This window comes from Muscardinus avellanarius, assembly GCF_963383645.1.
Source record: "Muscardinus avellanarius genome assembly, chromosome: 11".
Lineage (NCBI taxonomy): Eukaryota > Metazoa > Chordata > Mammalia > Rodentia > Gliridae > Muscardinus > Muscardinus avellanarius.
This window is the reverse complement of record NC_137797.1, coordinates 28,251,018-28,273,376: the sequence shown is the minus strand read 5'-3', so window position 1 is coordinate 28,273,376 and position 22,359 is coordinate 28,251,018. Positions and strand designations below refer to the sequence as shown.

At 42.8% G+C, this 22,359-nt stretch overlaps 1 protein-coding gene across 1 annotated transcript in view; it reads left to right on the top strand.

Moving 5' to 3' along the window:
- Positions 1-22,359, top strand: part of PLXNC1 (plexin C1) — a gene marked incomplete at both ends in the record, with an annotated part of 173,198 nt that overhangs the window by 73,994 nt on the left and 76,845 nt on the right. Inside the window, 5 exons of the mRNA XM_080705775.1 lie at positions 2,593-2,707; positions 13,137-13,284; positions 17,740-17,827; positions 20,402-20,504; positions 20,883-20,975. Coding sequence (XP_080561901.1) covers positions 2,593-2,707; positions 13,137-13,284; positions 17,740-17,827; positions 20,402-20,504; positions 20,883-20,975 — 547 coding nt within the window. The remainder of the gene's footprint in view (positions 1-2,592; positions 2,708-13,136; positions 13,285-17,739; positions 17,828-20,401; positions 20,505-20,882; positions 20,976-22,359) is intronic.

The following is a 22,359-nucleotide window of genomic DNA, read 5'->3' as shown; positions in this document are numbered from 1 at the left end:
TTGAAAAGACCTATAGAGATTTCATATTTCATCCATTCATTCAAAAATATTTATTGAAACCCTAGTATTTGCATATCATGCTGCCAGACACTGAGGGATTTGCTAAAACAATATTAAAGATGTTTTCCCTTCCTTTGAGGAGCTTAGCACTTCCTTGGGAAGAAATGACATAGACATATGAAACAGTTAACTTGTAATTCGAGGCAACATATGATTAAATACCAAAATGTGTGGTTCCGACAAGAAACACTATAGGAGTTCAGGAAGGGAGTGATAACTCAGTGGCACTACTGCTTTCTGCCTACAAATTGGCAAATCGTAGCACTATTTGTATGAAATATTTTACACTTGTTTTTTTGGCAGCCTTAGGCCTTGACTCCCAGTCAGCATTAAGAGCCTACAAAAATATTTGTACTCTAGTCTCTCTAGAATTGGCTTAATTCTCCCCACTCCCCCCTTCTAGGCAGAGGAAGTGCCTTCTACAGACAGACCAGAGTGCCCAGGAGAGGCAGAGGCTTTTTGACATTCACAATCTCTTTCAGATACAAATAAGAAACCAGCCTGGTCATTCTCTGTTTCAATGTGGCAGGACTCGTCTCCCTTGCAAACTCTCCCTGACATTGAGAGGTGGTTTAATTTGAACTTAATGTCCGTGACGGACGAGCCAGCCATCAAGGGTCGGATAAATTTATGGCTTTGGCAAATTGCTAATGAAAATCTCTTGGTAACCATGTCCAAGGAAGAACTGACACAGATGTAGAGGAGTTGAGCTGCAGATGTGCTCCCTGGGAGCGGGGTTTCCTCAAATGTCAGAAGAAGGTGACATCCTAAGAGTATTGTACTTAAGTGTGATGTTTAGTGAAACTCACCGACTTCCTTTTCTATTTTTGCCATATTCAAATTAGCACAGAGCTCAAAGAGAAAAAGCCACAGAGGCCAAAAATTCTTAAGAATTAACCCATCAAGTCCCAAGTTCTTAATTCTGTTAATACTTCAAGTGAAATCGACAGGTTCATTAAAATGGTTGGAAATAATATACTATCCAGAGGTGATATATATTATTATACATCATGTGTAATATGTTATTAATAGCAATCAATAATTAAATTAGAATTATATTCTTATTATATAATTATATTATGTGTTATATAACATCACTTTTTATAGTTGTTTCACATCTGGGATGATGGGACCACTGGGTTAAAAGAGAGAGAGAACTTAATACTTAAAAAGGCTAAGATAGGAAGATCACAGGTTCACGGCTAAGATAGGAGAATCACAGATTTGAGGCTAAGATAAGAGAATTACAGGTTTGAGGCCAGCCTTAGCAACTTAATGAGGCCCTGAGCAACTTAGACCATTTTCCCACATAAAAATTAAAATAAGGCTGGGGATTTAATTCAGGGATAGAATGCCCTGGGTTCAATCCCTAGTAACACACACATACTGTACACACACACACACACACACACACACACACACACACACACACACGGAAGAAACAATAAAATCCTTTTGAAGTCAACTGCACTAGTTCAGCCCCTATGCCTCATTCCTTTCAGATCCCCTCAGGGGCTGCCCACTGCTGAGTGTGGTCACCTTTTGCCTGTTTTTAATCTCACAATGAATGTGTTTTCAGTTACTTTTGAAACTCTTTGTCACTGGTTCAGCCGCCCCTTCATTTTAACCTTAGGCCTTGAGGAGATATAGAGCCCAGACGTTTTGTCTTTTCCTTGATGTCTTCGGTGGAATGTCTGCAGAGTCCTGAGCCATTTGCAGACAGCAGGGCACTGTGTTCTCTCTTCCTGAGGGGTCGGTGGCCCATCTGGTGAGACAAGGGCTCCCAAGTTAGAATGACCTACAGTGACCAGCACGACAATCTTACTTCTCAGGGTCTGAGCATTTGTTTTTATCAAAGTAATTGGCCCAGCCTTAACTGACGACTTTGTTGGGGGCATTCTCTGAGCCGGCTGACCTGGGAAAGTGTCCCTGAGAAGTGTTTCACTCATATCTTTTGATATAATTTGGTATCTTTCTAAATAAATGTTATGTAGCAGATGGTTATGGAATGTCTTATCAAATTCTGGGCAGGCTCTGCCCTTGAAATATTTTTATTTAATTTTCATACTGCAAAGCACACAGAAAAAAAGTAGCTTTGTCACTTTTCTTAAAACACATATAAATAACACAATAGGTTGATAGTCTGAAAATAAATTGCAAACCTAAAATATATATAATGCATAAACCCTTTCTTGAACTGCTCTTTGGCAGTATTTTTTTTTAAAGGAGCTCTTTATTTTAGAATCCTTTAAAGGGTGGGCTTTAGATGTATTTGGCGATGTCATCTTGAGAGATGGATCAGGAGTCTAAGTTCAACGTGTTGTCGACATTTGTTCTCTGCTCCTCGACATGATGGGGGAAAAAAAATCTGTTGTTTTCTGGTTGCTTTTCATGATTTTAGCATCATGTTCCTATTCTCGCACAAATCAATAATCCACTATACAAAGCATTTTTGTACGGAAGCCAAGATTGAGAAGGTTGTAACTAATGTATATGTGGGCTTGCTCTTTTGATGCCTTTTTTTTTTTTTAGGTGCACTTTTCAAGGAGATTGTGTACATTCAGGGAACTTAGAAAACTGGCTAGATATTTCCTCTGGAGCTAAAAAGTGCCCTAAAATTCAGATAACTCGAAGCAGCAAAGATAAGGTAAGAGGAAACATTCTGTTTGCCTCCATGTTGCTGTCTCATTTTGTACAACTGTTACTGACTTCCTTCTGTGCTTAAAATATCTATTAGCAACGAAATAAGCGAGCAGTGGGATAGGAGTCCATTCATTCTGTTAGTTAATTGTGAGTGTCTACCAGATGCCAATCACTCTGCTCTGCAGGTGCTGGGGATAGCGTGGGAACCAAGTCACACCACGGGCCTGCGCTCATCAAGTCATCATTTGAGGAGCTAAATTAAGACAACCCTCAAGAGTTGAATTTAAAGATTTAAAGAAAAGATGAGCTTTTAACGTAGTAGAAATATATCTAGATTTTTTTTTTTTAGAGGGGTGATATTGGGGATTGAGCCCAGAGATATTCTAACTTCAAGCTAGACCACCAATCCCATTTTATTTTCCATTTTTTTCTTTTTTGGTGGTATTGGGGTTCCTGGAAGCCCTCCTACCTCCGGGCTATACTCCCAGACCTATTTTACATTTTTGAAACAGGGTCTCTTAAGCCAGTGCAGCTGGCTTTGAACCTGCGCGATCCTTCTGTCTCCGCCTCCCAAGCATGGGGATTACAAGTGTGTGCCACCACGCCCAGCCAATCCCATTTTATTTTTAAACAGGATCTTGCTAAATTGTTGAGGATTTATAGGTATGTACCATCAGGATTTTTTTTTGTGTGTGTATGTATGTGTGTGTGGTACTTGGGAATGAATCCAGGGGCATCCTACCTCTGAGTTATACCCCCAGCCCTATTTTTTATTCTTTATTTTGAAACAGGGTCTCACTAAGTTGCAGAGAGTCTCACTAAGTAGCTGAGGTGGCTGCAAACCTGCAATCCTCCTTTTTCAGCCTCCCAAGTACTGGGATTACAAGCGTGCGCCACCACATCTTAAAAGTAAAGGAAAAATGAGCTGGTAATGGTGGCACCTGTCTTTAGTCAAGTATTTGGGAAGCTGAGACAGGAGGATCACAGGTTCAAGACCAGCCTTAGTTGCTTAGTGTGACCCTGTTTCAAAATAAGAATAATATTTGGCTGGAGATATAGCTTGGAAAGTATAATTTGGAAGTAGAATGACCCTGGACTCAATCCCCAGTACCACCAAAAACACAAAACTAGAAAAAAATAAGTTCTGACAGATGGTCAATACGATTTTTTTTTAAATCGGCTGAATTGTAGAGTTTTGTTTTGTTTTATGGTTCCTTATCCTAATGTGTTCAGGCTTCTGCTAGCAACTATCCTATGAACATGGCCTCAAGCGATATTGGTAGAGATGGAGAGCTAACGGATGTGACTAGTGCAAGCGCGGTCTCTTGGAGAGCCAGCACGCTCTGGTCAATGGGTGACAGGCGGGAAGCAATGAGCGTTTCTGCTGCGCACAGCAGCCTGCCCCGTGGGAGAACAGGATTCCTCCTTGGCAATCTCAGTGGTGCTGTAAGGAGACATTTTCTCCCTAATTATGGCTCTTGTGTTATGAATAATTGTACAGCGTCCCATCAGCAGCCAGTTGACCTGTCTGTTGCACTCGCTATGTTTTATCTGAATGCCACATTAACAAGGAAATGGGCCACTTTCTCTTTTCCCTTACACTTTGCCATTTCAAATAGCAAGAACCATACCACTTAAGATGATTTAACATTTAATAAAGGGGAGCCAGAACATTTAATGAGTGATAAATAATGAAAGAATCAAGCTTTCAAGTCAGAGCCGATGAGAACTCACGGATTGAAAGTTGTTTGGCTCTAGTCACTCCGTTGTCTTCCTAGGGGAAAACACTTCCAAAGCCTTCATACCAACCTCTGCCAGCCCCGAGTCAGAAGGCCTAGACTGGGTGTGAAAGATGCTTAGTGATTCACATATAGGGTCACACAACGTTTTACAGACATACTTTTCTTGGTATATTATAATTCTATATCATAATGAGGTATAGTGTGATAGGAATATACATGTGCACAATATTTGATGTGTTTCCCTCCAGGTCCCACCAAATCCCTCCCCTCCCCATTCATGTCATTGACATTGGTGTTGTTTGTATATGTACAATATGCCTTTCCTTCCTTCATTCCTTCCTTCCTTCCTCACCTTTCTTCCCTCCTTTCTTTTTACGGTATTGGGGATTGAACCTAAGGGCATTCTACCTCCAATCTACACCCCCAGTCCTATTTTTTACTCCTTATTTTGAAACAGAGTCTCACTAAGTTGTGGAGGGCTCACTAAATAGCTGAGGCTGTCCGCGAACCTGCCATCCTCCTGTGGCGGCCTCCCAAGAGCTGGGATTACAAGCGTGTGCCACCACGCCTGGATTACATAATGTTATTTAAACTGTTACCTTTATTATGCTTCTTTCCCCTCTCCTCCCTCCCCTAAACCTGCTCCATCACTCCACTGGAATCTCTACTCATCTATCTGAGGTTTCTTGTCAAACTTTTTATTTCTTGTATTAGTCTGAAAACCAGCTGACTTTGGTGCTAACAGAGAATGGTAGAAAGCACCATGATCCTTGAATATACTCAGAACTCTGATGAGTGGTGAAGATTATGCAAGATTTTCTTCTTTTGTCATTAAAAAAAAAATCAAAGGGCAATACTTGAGCTCATTGTAGTGGGAGGAAGTAGCTTGTAAGTGCTGCTTAGATAATTTGCTTACCCACTTATGGGTTCACTAGTATAAATTAATCACCATTTATATCTAGTCTGGGATGTTTCAAAAAATGCTTACAACCCAAACATATACTAGTGCTTCCTTAATCTTCACAGTCTGCCTAGACAGCCAACTTACTGCCACTCTCAAAGTGGAGAAGAATTTAGTAATTTGATTAAACTATTTATTTAGATCAACTTTGTAATGGCCCCCTACACACACACACACACACACACACACACACACACACACGCACAAATGCATATATACAAACACCTTCTGCTCCAAACTTTGTGTGTGTGTGTGTGTGTGTGTGTGTGTGTGTGTGTTACTAGGAATTGAACCCAGAAGCATTCTACTTCTAAGCTTCACCCCCAGCCTTATTTTAAGATTCCACTAAGTTGCGAAGAGCCTCGTGAGGTTGCTGAGGCTGGCCACAAACCTGCAATCCTCCTTTCTCAGCTTCCAAGTACTGGAATGACAGATATGTGCCAGTGGACCTGGCTTGAACTAATTCTATGAGTAGTATTGATAAGATGCCTGGTTCTATCTCTTGATTCTATAATATCAGATTATTTCCTATCCTTATGGTCATCTGGGACTTACCTGAAAGTCCCAGGTCTCTTTAAAAAATACCTGCCCTTGACTACAGAAATGGCTCTGTGGTGGTCTTGCTTCTCTCTGTTAGCTCCTCTCATAGAGTATATGCTACCTGCCTGTGATGTGACAGGTAACATTCAAGTAACTTTGTACCTGTAGAAAAAATCCTGCACCATGCAGCTTTTTTACATAAAACAACTGGAAAATAGTATATCCCCCAGCCTTACTGCGGAATCCACATGAAGAAATATTTAGGGCAATTCCAGTTAGTCTCAAAGGGATTTTCTCTGATGTTTTGTTGAGTACAACCAGGGAGATGCAGAATACTATGCCTCACTTGAGCTGATACTGATCCAGAATGCCCTTGTTCTATAAGACCCTAATGAAAAATTATAAAGCCCCTAGCAACTAGCCAAATGCATAGCAAATAGTTCCTCATTCCTGTTAAAGTACAGATTTGAGAAATCTTTCTGCTATGGGTTAAAAGTACAAGCTTAGGACATATTTCTGCTTAGGAAACATCATGATTAAGGGTACAGTGATAAAAAAATATGTGACCTCCAGGTCAGTATGACCCCCAGGTCAGCCCGCCTTGTTCCAGAAATCTGCTGACTACAAGATGGACACACCTAGCATCTTGTCCAACGTTTGACCCCAGAATGTGCTTTTCAAATGGTTTTGTAATTTTCCTTTGACGCATGAAATCCGGCCCAATCCCCTCCCCAGCTTGCGGTTTTTTCCTTTAAATATTCCCAGCCCCTAGTGCTCGGGGTCGATCTTAGCTCCTGCGTGAGTCATGAGATGACCCCAGTGCGCACTGGCTCCTTAATAAACCTTTTGCTGTTTGCATCAAGGATAAGTCTCTCGTGGGTACTTGGCGTCGCTAATCCCAAGGCTTGAGGGTCTACCCTCTGCGGGGGTCTTTCAGTTCATGCTTATGTATATGTGCCTCTATGTGATTGGTTGAGCATGGAGAAAAACATGGATAAACCAGGCATGGTAGTGCACACTTTCAATTCTAGTACTTAGGATGCTGAGACAAGAGGATTGCAGGGTCACGACCAGTCCCAGCAACTTAGGGAGACCCTGTTTCAAAATTAGAAAAATAAAAAAGTGCTGGAGATATAGCTTGGTGGTAGAATGCCTCTGGGTTAGTCCCTAGTACCACCCCCTAAAAAAAGTGTAGAAGAAGTCATATGGGGTTGTAAACATGGGATCCCCTGGTAGAGTGACTTATGGGGTAGAGAGGAAGGCAGAGACAAGAAAAATCAAGGAAACCTTATCGACACAGAAAAGCATGAAGAGGGAGCGTATGACATCACCCCATTTTTGTATTATATATATATCTATATGCCTAGAAGGGGATATTAAAATTTGGTGAGAAAAAAAACAATAGGGTTCCTAAGTGAGAAACACTGGAAACACTCTTTTATCAGTCAGAATGTAAGCAAGAAATTTCACCATTGCAGACACTATCAACATTGCTTTTAAAGTTCTGTCCAGTGAAATCACACATGAAACAAGCAAGAGAAATAATTATTGCTAATCTTCAGTGATTGTGTACCTTTGAAACATGAATATATTAGCTTTAAAAATTGTTTGAGTGAAGCTGGACATGGTGGCACATGCTTGTAATCCCAGTACTTGGGAGGATGAGACAGGAGGATCAAAGGTTTGAGGACAGCCTCAGCAAATAGTAAGACTTCCATTAATCTAGCAAGATCTTTATTTCAAAAAAAAGAAAAATTGGGGTGTGGGTGTAGCAAGGAAGTAGAATGCCCCTAGGTTCCAATCCTCAGTGCCACACATGCCAAAAAAAATTGTTTAAGTAAATAAAAGTTAAATGAAGTGTTGTATGTTCCATAGTTAAATATCAAAAACCGCACTATAGCCAGGCATGGTGCACACACTTGTAATCCCAGTCCTTGGGCTAGGATTACAGATTTACAGCCAGCATCAGGAACTTAGTGAGGCTCTCTACAACTAAGTGAGACCCTACTTCAAAATAAAATTAAAAATTAGGCTGGGAATGTGACTCAGAGGGAGAATGCCCCTGGGTTCAATCCCAAGTACCACCATCACCAAACACACACACACACACACATACACACACACACACACACACACACACACACACTCACACACACTAAATAAATAAAACACTACATGTCAAGGAAAACAAACTTTGAGCTTAGATCCATAAAAAAGTTCTATTTATAAAAACAATAGAAACAAGCCGGGCGTGGTGGCGCACGCTTGCAATCCCGGCGCTTGGGAGGCAGAGACAGGAGGATTGCGCAGGTTCGAAGCCAGCCTCTCTGGCTTAAGAGACCCTGTTTCCAAATAAAAATATAAATATGGGCCTGGGAGTGTAGCCCAGAGGTCTAAGGGCTTCCAGGAACCCCAGTACCACCAAAAAAAAAAAAAAAAAAAAAAAAAAAAAAAAAAAACAAACAAACAAACAAAAACAATAGAAACATGCAGGCATAAATTAAAGAGAAAGATATATACCTTGCATTTTTAAATCATTTTTACTACAAGACACATGTTGGAGATAGGTACCAAAAATAGTGATTTTTTGCTTTGCAATAGGTTTTTGTAAGGCATTCTTTTTGATGGTAATTAGATACCAGAACAGTGGTCTATTTATAATTCATCATAGTGGAACCTCATCCATTAAAAACGTAAGCATAAAATATATATATTAAAGGTATTTTTTGGAAGATATGAAAACTGTCTGGAATATATCCAGACACATTCTATGTTTCTTAGTGGGAAGATATAAAAATGTCTCTCCTTCCTCAATTCGTTTTTCTATATTTCATATATATAAAATTTGAATAAGCATTTTCTTAGAATTAATATGATATCCATCTGCAATAATATGAACTGATCGAGAATATTTGAAATATATCCAGAAAAAGAGAAATTTATATAGGCAAGACTACCACCACAAGATTGTAAACATATATATTGTTGTACATTTATATTACATATTATACACATATAGTAAATGTGTATTATTTGAGGGATATATGCAATATTATATATTAATAATTAAATTCATGTTCTGACTTAAAATAATGATACAGATTTATGGAATGTAGTTTAAAAATAAGTAAGAATATTAAAATTAGTTATTATAAAATAAAAAGAAACAGTTTATAGAAAGTGTTGAAATAACTGGCTTACACTGTGGAAACTTACTTCATATTTTACATTAACTTATAAAAATAAAATGTAGCCTAATTATAAAGAATTTATAAAAAGCCAACTCAGAAGAACCAACAGAAAATAGAGTTGAACATCAGATAATTTTTCTAGTTCTGAAGCAATATAGTATTTAATAACAAAAAATATTCATATACTTGGTTCCTTTTTTAAAAAAGTCTACACAAGAAACATAAGAGTTAACTAAAGCACACATTTCTATAAAATATTTGCCACAAAAAAGCTATTAATTACAAGATAATTAAGCTAAGAAAAATAACAAGAAAAGCATCAGGGCACCAAAAGTAAGTGGACAAAAGCATATCTTCTCACAAGAGGAAACTCAGAAAAGTAGATATAAATATGGAAATATGTTCAACCTCACTAGTTATGAAATAAATACAAATTAACGCAATAATAATTATGCTAACTCCCAGTATTGGTAATGCCAATTAGCACAACCTTTTTTGGAAAGCAATTTGACAGCGTGCTTCAAAAGTCATAAATATATTCATTCTGTTTAAAGCACTAGTTCCAGTCAAAGAATCCTGAGGAAGTAACTTGAAAGAAGAAAAATCCTAAGCATGAAGATGCTACTGGAGTAGAATTCATAGAATTAGAAACCTGGAAATAACCAAACTGCCAGGCAAGAAGAATAATTATATAAAATAAGGTACTGGGTCACCCCAATAGAATTTGGTGAGGAGCTTTGGCCCTGAAGATATTGCCAGTAAGGAACACTCCAGACATCTCGGATCCCATCTGACCCATGGTGTCTTGACTCCCTCTTTATCCAGCTTATTTTAAGAAAGAGCCATTCACCTGGGCTTATTATGCCAAAGCTCCCATATTGGGTTTATTATGCTAATGCTTCAGCTTTTTTAACTCTACTCACCAGGAACCCAAAGTCACACAAATATACCTTCAACTTCCTGACTCTTCTTCTACTATCCCTCCTATTTTCAGATCAAGTCCAGCCTGGATTCTACATCACTCTTCTACTGAAGCTGTTCTTGCTGAGGTCACTAGGTCACTGGCAAACTCCTGTAGTCTTTCCAACCGACCCTCTCAAGTCCTCATCCTACTGGAGATTTTTTTTTTTTTTTTTTTGGGTGGTGCTGGAGATGGAACCCAGAGGCTTTCTACCTTCGGGTTACACTCCCAGACCTATTTTACCTACTTTATATTTTATTTGGAAACAGGGTCTCACTAAGTTGTTGAGAGCCTCACTCAGTAGCTGAGGCTGGCTTTGAACCTGTGCGATCCTCCTGTCTCAGCCTCCAATGTACTGGGATTACAAGCGTGCGCCACCATGCCCAGTCCAACTGGAGCATCCTTGAAGCCTGCTCATCTACTCCACATTCTCTTTCTCCTCTTGTCTCAGTCTCCCTTGCTGGCTCCTTCTGTCCTTGACTCTCTAAGTAGTGGACCTATTCAAGGCCCAGTTTTGGCTCCTCCTCTCTACTTGGCCCATCAACACTCTTATCCACTTCATTGGTCTTATATATCATCTGTGTTCCTATCTCCTTTGCTGGGCTGAAGAGCTCCAAGCCCGTATCCAAACTGACATATCCTCTTGACGATCATATAAGTATCTTGAGTTAAGTGCATCTAAAATTGAAGTCTCCATCTTCCACTCAAAGGACAAGTCTGTCCCTCATCAGTATGTGGTACCTTCATTCCATTTAATCACCCAGACCCTCCCTATCCACATCCACACTTCCAATCCTGCCCGTGTCCTCTCTAAAGGGATCCTTGTATGTGTCCAGTTCTTTCCATTTCCACTGCACCCCCTTCGGGCAGGCTCCTGTCACCTCTTGAGGATCTCTTGGTACCGTGTGACCGTCCAGTTCCACTCTAGTGGAACGTCTATGCTTCTACTACTCCAGAAGCTCTCTGAGGTCAGAGACTGCAGCTGTTTGGCTTGCTTGTGTATTTGCTGCTCTGTGCAGTGCTTGGCACATGCTAGGACTTGGTAAGTATGAATGGAATAAATAAATGGAATGATTTCAGTTATGTAAAGACTATGGGTATGATAACTGGAAGGGAATTTGGAAGAATTGGAAGCATTGGTTAAAAAAAATAGGATGGTTTCTGATACTCTTATTATAAGGTTTGGGCAAGGAATCAGTTTAAGATATGCATGTGTATAAGGCAGTATGTGGTCATGGGCTAAGATGTGTGGTGCAGATATAAATGTGGGTTGAAGAAAGCAGCACGTGAGGCTGTTCAGTCACCTGCTGAAGATGAGCAGGCGGGAGCCCTTTGGGGTTTGATTAAGTGCACACATCCACAAGAGGTGGTTGAACTTCAGTCCAGGGGAAGTTGGACTGAAAGAACTTGCCTTCTTCCAGAATGAGTCTGTGGCTCCAAATTAGAATTTTCTCAAAATGGAAAGCTGAGCCCTAGTGACTAGAATCGATTTTGCCAGCTTCTCAGGGGACCAGGGAGAAGCAGAGGCTCAGGCCGCAGGGCCTCAGAGCCAGGCGGAGGTCAGAAGACAGACACTCCCCGCAAGTTGAGACCATGGTCCTCATCTTCCACTCCCGCCTCCCTCATTCTCAGCTCGCCTTCCCACCACATCCCCCTCACGGACCTGAGGCCCCTGTGTCCCCTCTTGGCATATTACTACTTTTAGTTTTTCTTCTGAACGGGAGAACAAGTTGCCTTGTTCTGTTGGATAATTCATTTGGGAAAATTTGCTTTATGACTTTGAACACTCAATATTTTCTTTCTGTGTCCTTTGTGTACACATTTACACATACATATGTACAACACACACACACACACACACACACACACACACACACACACACACCACACCATTCCGTCCCTCCAGGTCTCAGAATGTGTTTGACCACAAACCAAACCTTGACTAATTTTAAAAGTAGATTTCACCGGATATATTCTTTAACTATTACTAATAACATTGGTGATAATGAATAGTCAGGGAATGAAGGCATGGCCTCTTACATAAACGCTGGATCAAAGAGAAACAAATGAAAAGAAAATAACGTGTTTAAATGAGAATACTTAATATCATCAGGATATATTTTTTCTAAAATAAATGTATGTATTTAGTATAATTCCATTCGGACTGTCTCCCCATCCCATTTTGGATACAATGATTTTAAAGCTCATGTGAATGAATAATGTCTAGGAAATCCTAAGAAAATTATGAAAATAAAGATAAATAAGCCAGGATTTGCCTTGTCAGATGTTAAATATATTTAAAGCCACAGTAGTAAAAACTTGATGGCTTTGGCATAGAAGATCAATAGATTTCTGGAGCAGAGCAGAATTTAGAAATAGATTCCAAATAGATGGTAAATATAATATATGACAAAAGTGGTATTTCAGATCAGTGGGGTTTTTTTCTTTTTCTTTCAGAAAATGGTTATGACATAGCTGATTAACCATCTGGATAAAAATAAAATTGGGCTCTTATCTCACACTATACAGAAATAAATTCCATATGGATTAAAAATATAAGTTTAAAAAATAAAACAATAAAGATGATGGAATAATTTTTACATGTCTATAAGCTACCGTGTTTGGGAGCACATTATAGTGAAGAAAAGAAACCCTATATCTGATTACAGAAAAACACATTGCATGAGAGATTCTGCAAGCCTAAGGTACAAGACAAACAGAAGATTAGGAGAAAATACGTGTTAGAAGGATGACAGATAAGGACTCATATCTACAACTCTGAGAGAGTTCTTAAAATTGATAAGAAACACACACACACACACACACACACACACACAGCAGAAATACAGTCATATCATAGGAATAAGTGATTCATAAAAGAATGAACCAGGTAGCAAATACAGCATTTCTCTCCATGGGCTCTTCTGGGACACCCTCCTTCCTACAGCAGGTCAAAGCGAGAGCCACATACAGCCCCGGTATGGACAGCCATGATGCAGACACAATCCTTTGTCTCCTGTATCTTCTTACCCACACAGACTGCCGTGACTGTGGTGGGAAGCTTCTCTCCAAGACACTCAGAGTGTGTGGTGAAGAACGTGGACACCGGCAAGGTGCTCTGCCAGGGGAAAAGTCAGCCAAACCGGACCTGCACCTGTAGCATCCCCACCAGGCCAACCTACAGAGGTAGGTGGACTCTGCTGGGTTTGGTTGTGTAGTCAAGACAGCAAGAGAACCTCCTGAACTCAGATGGCGCAGGAAGCAAGTTGAAGGGCCGGGAATCTGAATGGCCCCCGCTCTACTCACTCTGTCCCTCCCCGCTGGTTCCCGCCTGGGTCCTCTCCTCTCCCCCACCCCGTTTGTTGGCTCTAGGATCTCGCTCTGAGATGTAATTGGAGAGTGACAGAAGAGCTTATATTGAACAGGAGAGTGCAGTGCAGCCAGACACCATTGGGCTGACTCTCCCCAAGTTGCCCAGGTAATTCAGGGATCTGAAGAGTAGGGACTGTCCTGAGTGCGATGAGAAAACAAGACAGCCCCTGTTCTATCAGCTCAAGCTCGTTGCGTTCTTTCGTTCATATGGAAAGTGTGGATTGAGCATCTCTGGGTGTGAGGAGTCATGCTAGGTGCTAGGGATACGGTGGCAGTAGAAGGACTGAGCTGGTTTATGTATACACAGTGTATATAACCGACTAGGGTGGAGATAAACAAGCAGCTCATTTCAATGCAGGGTAAGCGCAGGGAACCAGAGTAGCATGGGGAGCACATCACATGAGAAAAACACTGAGCGGGACCTGGGGGTGGGGCCTGTAGCAAGGAAAGCTCCCCTGAGGGAGTGAAATCAGTCTAAATCAAAATGGAAGGCGAGCAGTCTTGAGCCACACACAGATGATCTGGAAGGACGGTCCAGGCAGAGACCAGCCTGCGTGATGGCCAGAAGGAAGGGAAATGATTTGTTTGAAGAACCAAAAGAGGTTCTCCATGGGAAAAAGAAGTGGAGTAGGAACAGGTGGAAAAAATACAGAAGAAATCAGCCAGGGAACCAGAGAACACCTCTGATCCTCGGGACTTTTCCCAGGAGCAGCGATGAGACACTGCAAGGGCTGAGCTGGGGGCGGGCACAATTAGATTATATTGCAGAAAGGTGCAGTTGTGCATTCTCTCTCCTGCTGGAATGCTAGGGACAGCAACTTTGCAAAGACATCCTCAGTGCTCTGCTGAGAGCAATGCCTGGTACAAAGTAGCTATTTATAATCAATAAGTGTCTGTTGAATGGATGGGTGGATGGATGGATGGATGGCCACTGGGGAAGAGTGGATTGGAGGAGGGAGGGGCTGCATTCCAAAAGATCAGCCACAGAATGAAATTGCAAACTGCGTATGGTGGCCCACACTTGTAATCCCAGTACTTGGGAGGCTGAGGCAGGAGGATCACAAGTTCAAAGCCATCCTCAGCAATTTAGCAAGCCCCTCCGCAACTTAGTGAGACTCTGCTTCAAAATAAAACAAATAAAATCAGGCTGGGGAATGTAGCTCAGCGATAGAATGCCTCTGGGTTCAATCCCTAGTACCACGACAACAGCAACAAAAAAAGCTATTTCAGTGTCCAGGTGGGAGAGAGTGTGAGAGCTGGCTTGAGCAGATGGGGATGGAGAAAAGCACGTGTGTTCAAGGAAAGGTAAGGAGGCCCCATGGAGAATCCAGGATCTCCTCGGCTGAGAAAGACCAAGAGTAGAGTTCATGGAAGAAGCCTCCTAAAACCGGTGATGATCATGATGGAGCTGAGCAAGTGGTGCGGCCAGGGCTGGAGTTACCCACTGTCTTAGTCCACGTGGGTTGCTGTAACTGACTACCTTAGACTGTGTGAGTTATAGACAACAGAAGCTTACTGCTTACAGTTTGAGAGGCTGGGCAAGATCCAGGCACCAGGAGATTTGTTTTCTGGTGAGAACTCACTCTCTGCTTCATAGACGGCACCTTATTGTGTGTCCTCACACAGCAGAAGGGTTGTGGAAGCTCCCCCATACCTCTTTCCTTCTAACTGCACAAAGGCCGCTCATGAGGGTGGTGCCCTAATGATTAAATTGCTTCCCAAGGCCCCGGTCTCATAATACTATCACACTGGATATGAGGTTCCAACATAGGACATTTGAGGCGACATGAACACAGAACGTAGCATCCTGAATACTTCAAAAGGGATTGAACCCAGGGCCATCTGCCTCTGCACGACCCTCTCAGCCTTCTTCTTGTTTTGGAACAAGGTCTTGCTAGGTTGCTGAGAGTCCCTTTATGTTTCTGAGGCCATCCTTGAACCTGGGATCTTCCTGTCCCAACCTCCCAGATGTGTGCTACCATGGCCAGCTCAAAAGGAAATTGAATGTAGCGGGTGGAGACTTGAACTTAAAGAAGCTTTTCAGTAGTTGTTTGGGTCTCAACTGCTTGAAAATCACCTCATATCCTACTTTACCTTGTCCATACTCTACAGCTTTTGTGATGCACCCAAGGTATTTTACCTCTTCCAGAATAACTGTAAATGCTACCAGAGAAGAGACCGTGAATGTTCATTTTCTTAGGTATTTCTTGGGTTTAGTTCATTGCTGATGCTCAGAAAAGTAGGACTTCTGCAGCCACCATCACCAGGCACTTGTTGCTTTCAGGGAAGTGTGTGTTGGCCGGGGCCCTCGGTGCTCAGGGTCTATACACTCCTTCCACCCACATCCTCCAAGCATCTGTTTGTTTAGATGCTCCTGCTGAGGGGTCAGGTCAGCCCTCCAAACCTCCTTGTCTTTAGAACAGGAGATTATCATTTCACATAAACCCACTTGATGTGAGCAGGATGTTAAGTGGGATTCCGGCTATCAGAGTGAATCTTATTGTTGTAGGGAAGCACTTGAAATTAAGAGTTCTTAGACTTTGGGAACCACACACTGATAAAATTTCAGTAGGAAAATTAGGGGTGCCGACAAAGTCAGCTTTCTATACTGTCAAGACTGTTTTGGGTGTGTGGTACTGGGGTTCCTGGAAACCTTTTTACCTCCGGGCTATACTCCCAGACCTATTTTTATATTTATTTGGAAACAGGGTCTCTTACGCCAGCGCAGCTGGCTTCGAACCTGTGCGATCCTCCTGTCTCTGCCTCCGAAAAGTGGGGATTACAAGCGTGCGCCACCACGTCCAGCTACTGTCAAGACTTTCATTTGCAAAGTATCATTTACTAGCTGTCATGGTGACACACACCTATAATCTTAGTATTTGTGAGGCTAAGATAGGAGGATTGTAGATTCAAGTCCAGCCTCAGTGATTTAGAAAGACCTTGTTTCAGAAGAAAAAATAAAAGGGGCTGGGGGTGCAGCTCAGAGGTAGAATGTCCCTAGGTTTAATCTCCAGTACAAACCAAAGAAAACAGAAAGTACCATCTACTATCCCCATCCATTCATATAAGGACAAGGATATTAATAGTTTCTTAACAGCGAGGTGTGGTGGCTCACACTTGTAATCCCAGTACTTGGGAGGCTGAGACAGGAGGATGGCAAAGACAGGAGGATTGCAGGTTTGCAGCCAGCCTCAGCTACTTAGTGAGGCTCTCTGCAACTTAGTGAGACTCTGTATCAGAAAATAAAGAATAAGAAAATAGAGCTGAGGGTGTAGTTCCGAGGTAGAATGCCTTTGGGCACAATCCTTAACATCAAAAAAGAAAAGAAAAGAAAAGAAAAAGAAAAAGAAAAAGAGCTCCTTATTAGCACTGGTTCCTGAACAGAGAAGGATTTTAAAGGTGTTCCTTGGCTGTGGCACTCAAACCTGAATCACCATGTGGAGAGCATTGCACCCCACAGATTCTTGGACCCACCCCACACATGGTAATTCAGAATGTGGGGAAGCATGGTCTTAGAATCTATACTTTTATAAATTTCTCAAGCGATTCCGATAGACAGCCAGGATTGGGAATCAATACTTGTATAGAATATCAGTGTTTAAGGAGATACCGGAAACAATATATTTCTCTAATACTGAGCACAGTTTTTATCCTTCTTATTTTATTCTTTTGGGATTTTCAAACCAGTGGACAGGTTTCCAAAAGCAAATGAGAAAAACCTTCATCACAGATTTGATGACAGTTAACACCAGGAAGCTCAGTGGGTCCCCACCCCCTGGAAACCGCACTTTCAGTTTTGTTAGGTAAATACTGGTAAAGTGTGGATTTTTCTGAAGGTGCGGGATTTCCTTTCTAACTCGCTGGTTTTCATATTCTAGGCACTTCTTGTGCGGTGACTTGTTTTATTCTTATGCCTTGGCCAATTACAAGCTGAGATAGTGATCCCAGAGAGAGTATGAGATGGAAATGGGCTGTAAAATGGCTTTTTCCCGGTGATTATCTGTGGGGGGCTTGGAGCTAGAGTCGGGCTCAGTCTGTTCGGAGGCTTGTACTGTACACTGTGGCTGCCTGACGTGAGTGGCCCCTGGGGAAGGGGCGCATACTGACTACAATGTTGGTGAACAGCTGGCACACCCGCGCCCTCTCTGCAGAGAAGGCGATGTTTTTTGTTTTGTTTTGTGGGTGTTTTTTTTTTTTTTTGCATTTACAGTTATTCTTAACTATGGCAGGGGCCCACCATCAATGACTCCCTTCTCCCCTCTTCTCCAGATGTCTCAGTGGTCAGCGTGACCTTCTCCTTCCGCTCTTGGAATTTATCAGAGAGATTCAGCTTCACCAACTGCTCGTCATTAAGAGAGTAAGCTTTTGTTTGAAATTTACATCTTCCTCTCATTGGTTCTAATTTATTTATTTCACTTCTCAATTTCCTAAAGAACTCTTTAGTGGACGAGAAGTTTCCAAAGTGCCTTTTGGAGCATGGCTTAACGGGAGCTGGGAGAGCCACTGGGCTAATGGGCTCCGCTCGCTCATTCAAGCCCTAACCAGTAAACTGGGACAGCCGAGGAGGGCACACGTGACAAGCGTCCTGTCAACAGGGAAATGTATCGTCCCCAGCCCCAGGGGAGCCTCAGCATCGATGCAGACGAAGGGGCGCTGCTGGGCTCAGAAGGATCAGAATGATGTTGTTCAGTGGGTTCGCGTTATCCAAAGACCAGCAGGTGACCCCAGCTGTGGGTTTCCATGGCAACACTCCTGCCATTTAGAAGAACAAGGAGGCCTGTGGGTGAGGGTGAGGGGAAGCAGACTCAAGGAGTACAAGTTGAAGTCTCTTTCACCCATAGAACCTGGCAATTCCGTCCTCTTTCCCCTCCTCACCCCCGTGATGCTCTTTCACCCATAGAACCTGGCAATTCCGTCCTCTTTCCCCTCCTCACCCCTGTGATGCCAGATGGAACATAGCACCTTGAACACTTTTTCAACCACCTTGGCCCCCGACAGCTATGTTCTCCCTGGATTAGGGTCACAGCTCAGGCCCAGCTTAGAAGGCAGAGGAGATCTGCTTCCCAGAGTCCTGACCCTCCAGCTGGAAGTTGAGCTGGAGGTCCCTAGAGGAACATCAGGAAGGTGTATTATTAGTGAACCCACAGTCCGATCTGCAGCACGATCAGCCCACTCTGAGCACTGCGTGTGACCTCCTCAGGGCCTGGCCTGGGCACCAGTGTTTCTATGCAGAAACTGATTTCACGCTTGAAAGTGACTTGGAAGGCCGCTCTAGAACTGCGCTTCACCACAGAGGCGCTTTGAAAGGGGATGATGCAGGCCAGGGTCTGGGCTTTCTAAGGAAGAGAATTCATTTAGGGAAGAAAAACACAAACTTTGATACAGAAGGTCTCAGAAGTCCAGGAAATGGGAAAAAGTGAGGAGAATTAAATAGAATTTTAGAGCTCAAGGAGTTTAACATTAATATAGCTTCTATGATATGCAGCTTTAGAGGCCAGAGAAAAAAAAGGGACTTGCGCCTGGTGGGGGCGCACGCTTGTAATCCCCGCGCTTGGGAGGCCGAGAAAGGAGGATCGCGCAGGTTCGAAGCCAGCCTCAGCTACTTAGTGAGGCTCTCAGCAACTTAGACCCTGTTTCTAAATAAAATATGAAATAGGTCTTGGAGTATAGTCTGGAGGTAGAAAAGCCCCTGGGTTCCACCCCCAGTACTACAAAGAAAAAAAAAAAAAAAAAAAAAGAAGGGACTTGCTCCTGGTCCATAACTAGGTAGCTGAGCGTGAGACCTCACACCCAGGCCTTCCTCCCAAGCTGCTTCCTGCCAAGAAAGCCCGTATGCAGTAGTCCTGTCTGTAGGGTGGGAGAAGCCTGCGCACCTCAAACCCACTCCATCTTGGAACGGACACCAAGGGGAGATTGTGTTTTCTTCTCTCCAGGGGAAACCACATCTTCTGTGTGTCAGAATCTCAGAATGGAGCCGGGCGTGGTGGCGCACGCTTGTAATCCCTGCGCCTGGGAGGCTGAGACAGGAGGATCGCGCAGGTTCGAAGCCAGCCTCAGCTGGCTCAAGAGACCCTGTCTCCAAATAAAATATAAAATAGGTCTGGTTGTGTAGCCCGGAGGTAGAAGGCCCCTGGGTTCCATCCCCAGTACCACCAAAAAAAGAATCTCAGAATGTTTCTGCATTCCTTGGAGAGCATATACAGTTCAGCCTGAGTTTCCCTCCGCCCATCACAGTCGCCCTTGCCGACCCCTCTGGAGAGACGTCATCTGGCCTCCCTTGGCCAGCCCCAATTTTCCTGTCATTTCTTCTTTACCTCTGAGTATTCCAGTGTGTGCTTTTCCAGTCCTCCGCGGTCCTCCATGCATGATAGGTTAACTTGATTAGTAGACGCAGTTTTCCCTTAATCTGATCACAAAGCAAACACCAGCACTGGTTCCCTCTGCCTGCCAGGTAACACTTTGTGTCTCCTCTCTTCTTGGCCGATGACAGTGTGGCTTCTTGGGTGAACGAGGCTTGTGGATCTCAGGGAAGGTGGCGGCGGGGAGGGGAGACAAGAGTCCCCAGCAGGGTTTACCTGAAGGTAGACAAACAGCAGAACTGGATTCAGAAACGGACTCAGTGGGTTCCTATTATGTACAGACCAGCAGGTGACCCCGCTTCAGGTTTCCATGGCAACTCTCCTGCAGGTGTGATGACGTCCGTCAACCCCAAGGGCTTCTCAGAGCAGGACATGGATTGTACTCTATGCCCGGCTTCAAAGGACTGTCCTTCTCCCCCTATTCTCCCCAGTCTCTTCTGGGATTTTGTTATTCTTATTCCCGTAAAGGCTCATACACTTAAAGGCTCATACACTACATAACCAAAGACATTCTAGGAAGCAAACCTTTTCCTGAGAATGTAGGAATTAAGCTGCTCTTTCCCTGTTGCCAGATGCTCGGTATGTGTTGGAACTGGCTGCGCTTGGTGTAACGGTGAGAGAAAGTGTGTCCACCCTTTCACAGCTTGTGACCCTGCTGATTACGTGAGCAACCAGGTAAAGTGACATTTGGGGGTATTACAAGGCTTTTTTTGTTTTGTTTTGTTTTTTTGCGGGTCTGGGAGTGGAACCCAGGGACATTCGACCTCCGAGCTACACCCCTGCCCCATTTTTTATTCTTTATTTTGAAACCGGGTCTCACTGAGTTGCAGAGGCCTCACTAGGTAGCTGAGGGTGTCTGCGAACTGCGATCCTCCGGTCTCAGTCTCCCAAATGCTGGGATTACAAGCGTGCGCCACCACGCCCGGCGGTATTACAAGGTTTAACCGAAAATAAATGTCTGCGTCCACCCAGTTGCACCCCGTCTTCCGCGTTTGTCTCATGCTCTGATTTTTCCCACCCACTCAGCTGTTGAAGGGATCTTCTCAATTTCAGGAATCCTGTCAAGTTGCTGCGGGGAAACCACCCAGGACCTCAGGAGGAGGAAGAATTCAGGAGAATAAGAACAGAACCAACCAGGGTTTACAGGTCAGCGCCTATATTTGTGTTGATGATGGAAAAATCCCTTTTTGACGACAATGACAACTCCTACTACTCTGGGTTCCTTTAAAAAAAATTCCCTTTACCTACTACTCAAGTTCCTTTTTTCCCCCCCTTTGATTTTTAACCAAGTTTCACTTAATTGGCTCAATACATCAAAGGCTGCACACTCACATAAAAGAAATTAAAACTCTGTAATTATGAAAAATGATGTTGTTCCAGTAGGAGTAGAATTTTAAAGGTGACTTTGTGGCTTACCAGAAGAAAGTATAAAACCCAGCCTTTGAACCGCGTGGGGTGGCACCCGCTTGCAATCCCAGAACTTGGGAGGCTGAGACAGGAGCATCATAGGTTCGAGGACAGCCTCAGCAAGTAGTGAGACTCTCAGCAACCTAGCAAGATCCTGTTTCAGAATAAAAATATTTTGGGGGTGTACTTGAAGGTAGAATGTACTTGAAGATAGAATGCCCCTGAACTCAATTCTCAGTAACACACACACACCACCACCACCACCACCACCACCACCACCACCACCAAACAACAACAACAACAACAACAACAACAACAACAACAACAACAAAACAGCCTTTGAGGACTTCAACTCCAACCTGGTGTTAGGATTGCTCTTCTGGGGATAATGTGTTTGGATAGGGGTCTATGCAAAGTTTATAAATTAAGTCTGATTAAATTACTTTTATATTTTAATTTGTAGAAATGATCAAACCAGTAGTTAATGAGGTCTAAACAGTCATAGAAAGTGTATTTTCCTCTCCTTTCAAAAGGTGATTTTTTTTTCATAAAATATCCTTGGAAACTTCTCTTATTTTCTTCCTAGTTAATCACCAAGGTCAACATGACTAGCATGTTTCAAAAGAGGGGATATGACTCTGTAAACATTTCTGGGCACAACATACGTGGGTCTACTTAGAGCACAGCTAAATGCTGGCTACCAGGTGTAGGAAAACACACTGGTAATCCCAGTACTTGGGAGGCTGAGACAGGTCGATCGCAGGTTCAAAGCCAGCCTCAGCAACTTAAGCAAGGCTCTCAGCAACTTAGTGAGACTCTCTTTCCAAATAAAAAATAAAATAGGGCTGGAGGTACAGTTTGGAAGTAGAATGCCCCTGAGTTTAATCCCCAGCAACACATGAATAAATACATAAATAAATGCTAAGTGCTGGCTTCTCTCTGCCAACAACTGTTTATTGAGCATCTACACGCAGTGAAAAACAAAAAACATACAAGCTCTTGCTCTCATTAACCTTGGAGTCTGGCAAGAGCAGACAGATTAAAAACAACAGCATTACAAAAAAAAAAATCAAAACAAAGAGGCTCGCTTTTCTATTTCATGAGTAATCTGTGGCTTTGACTT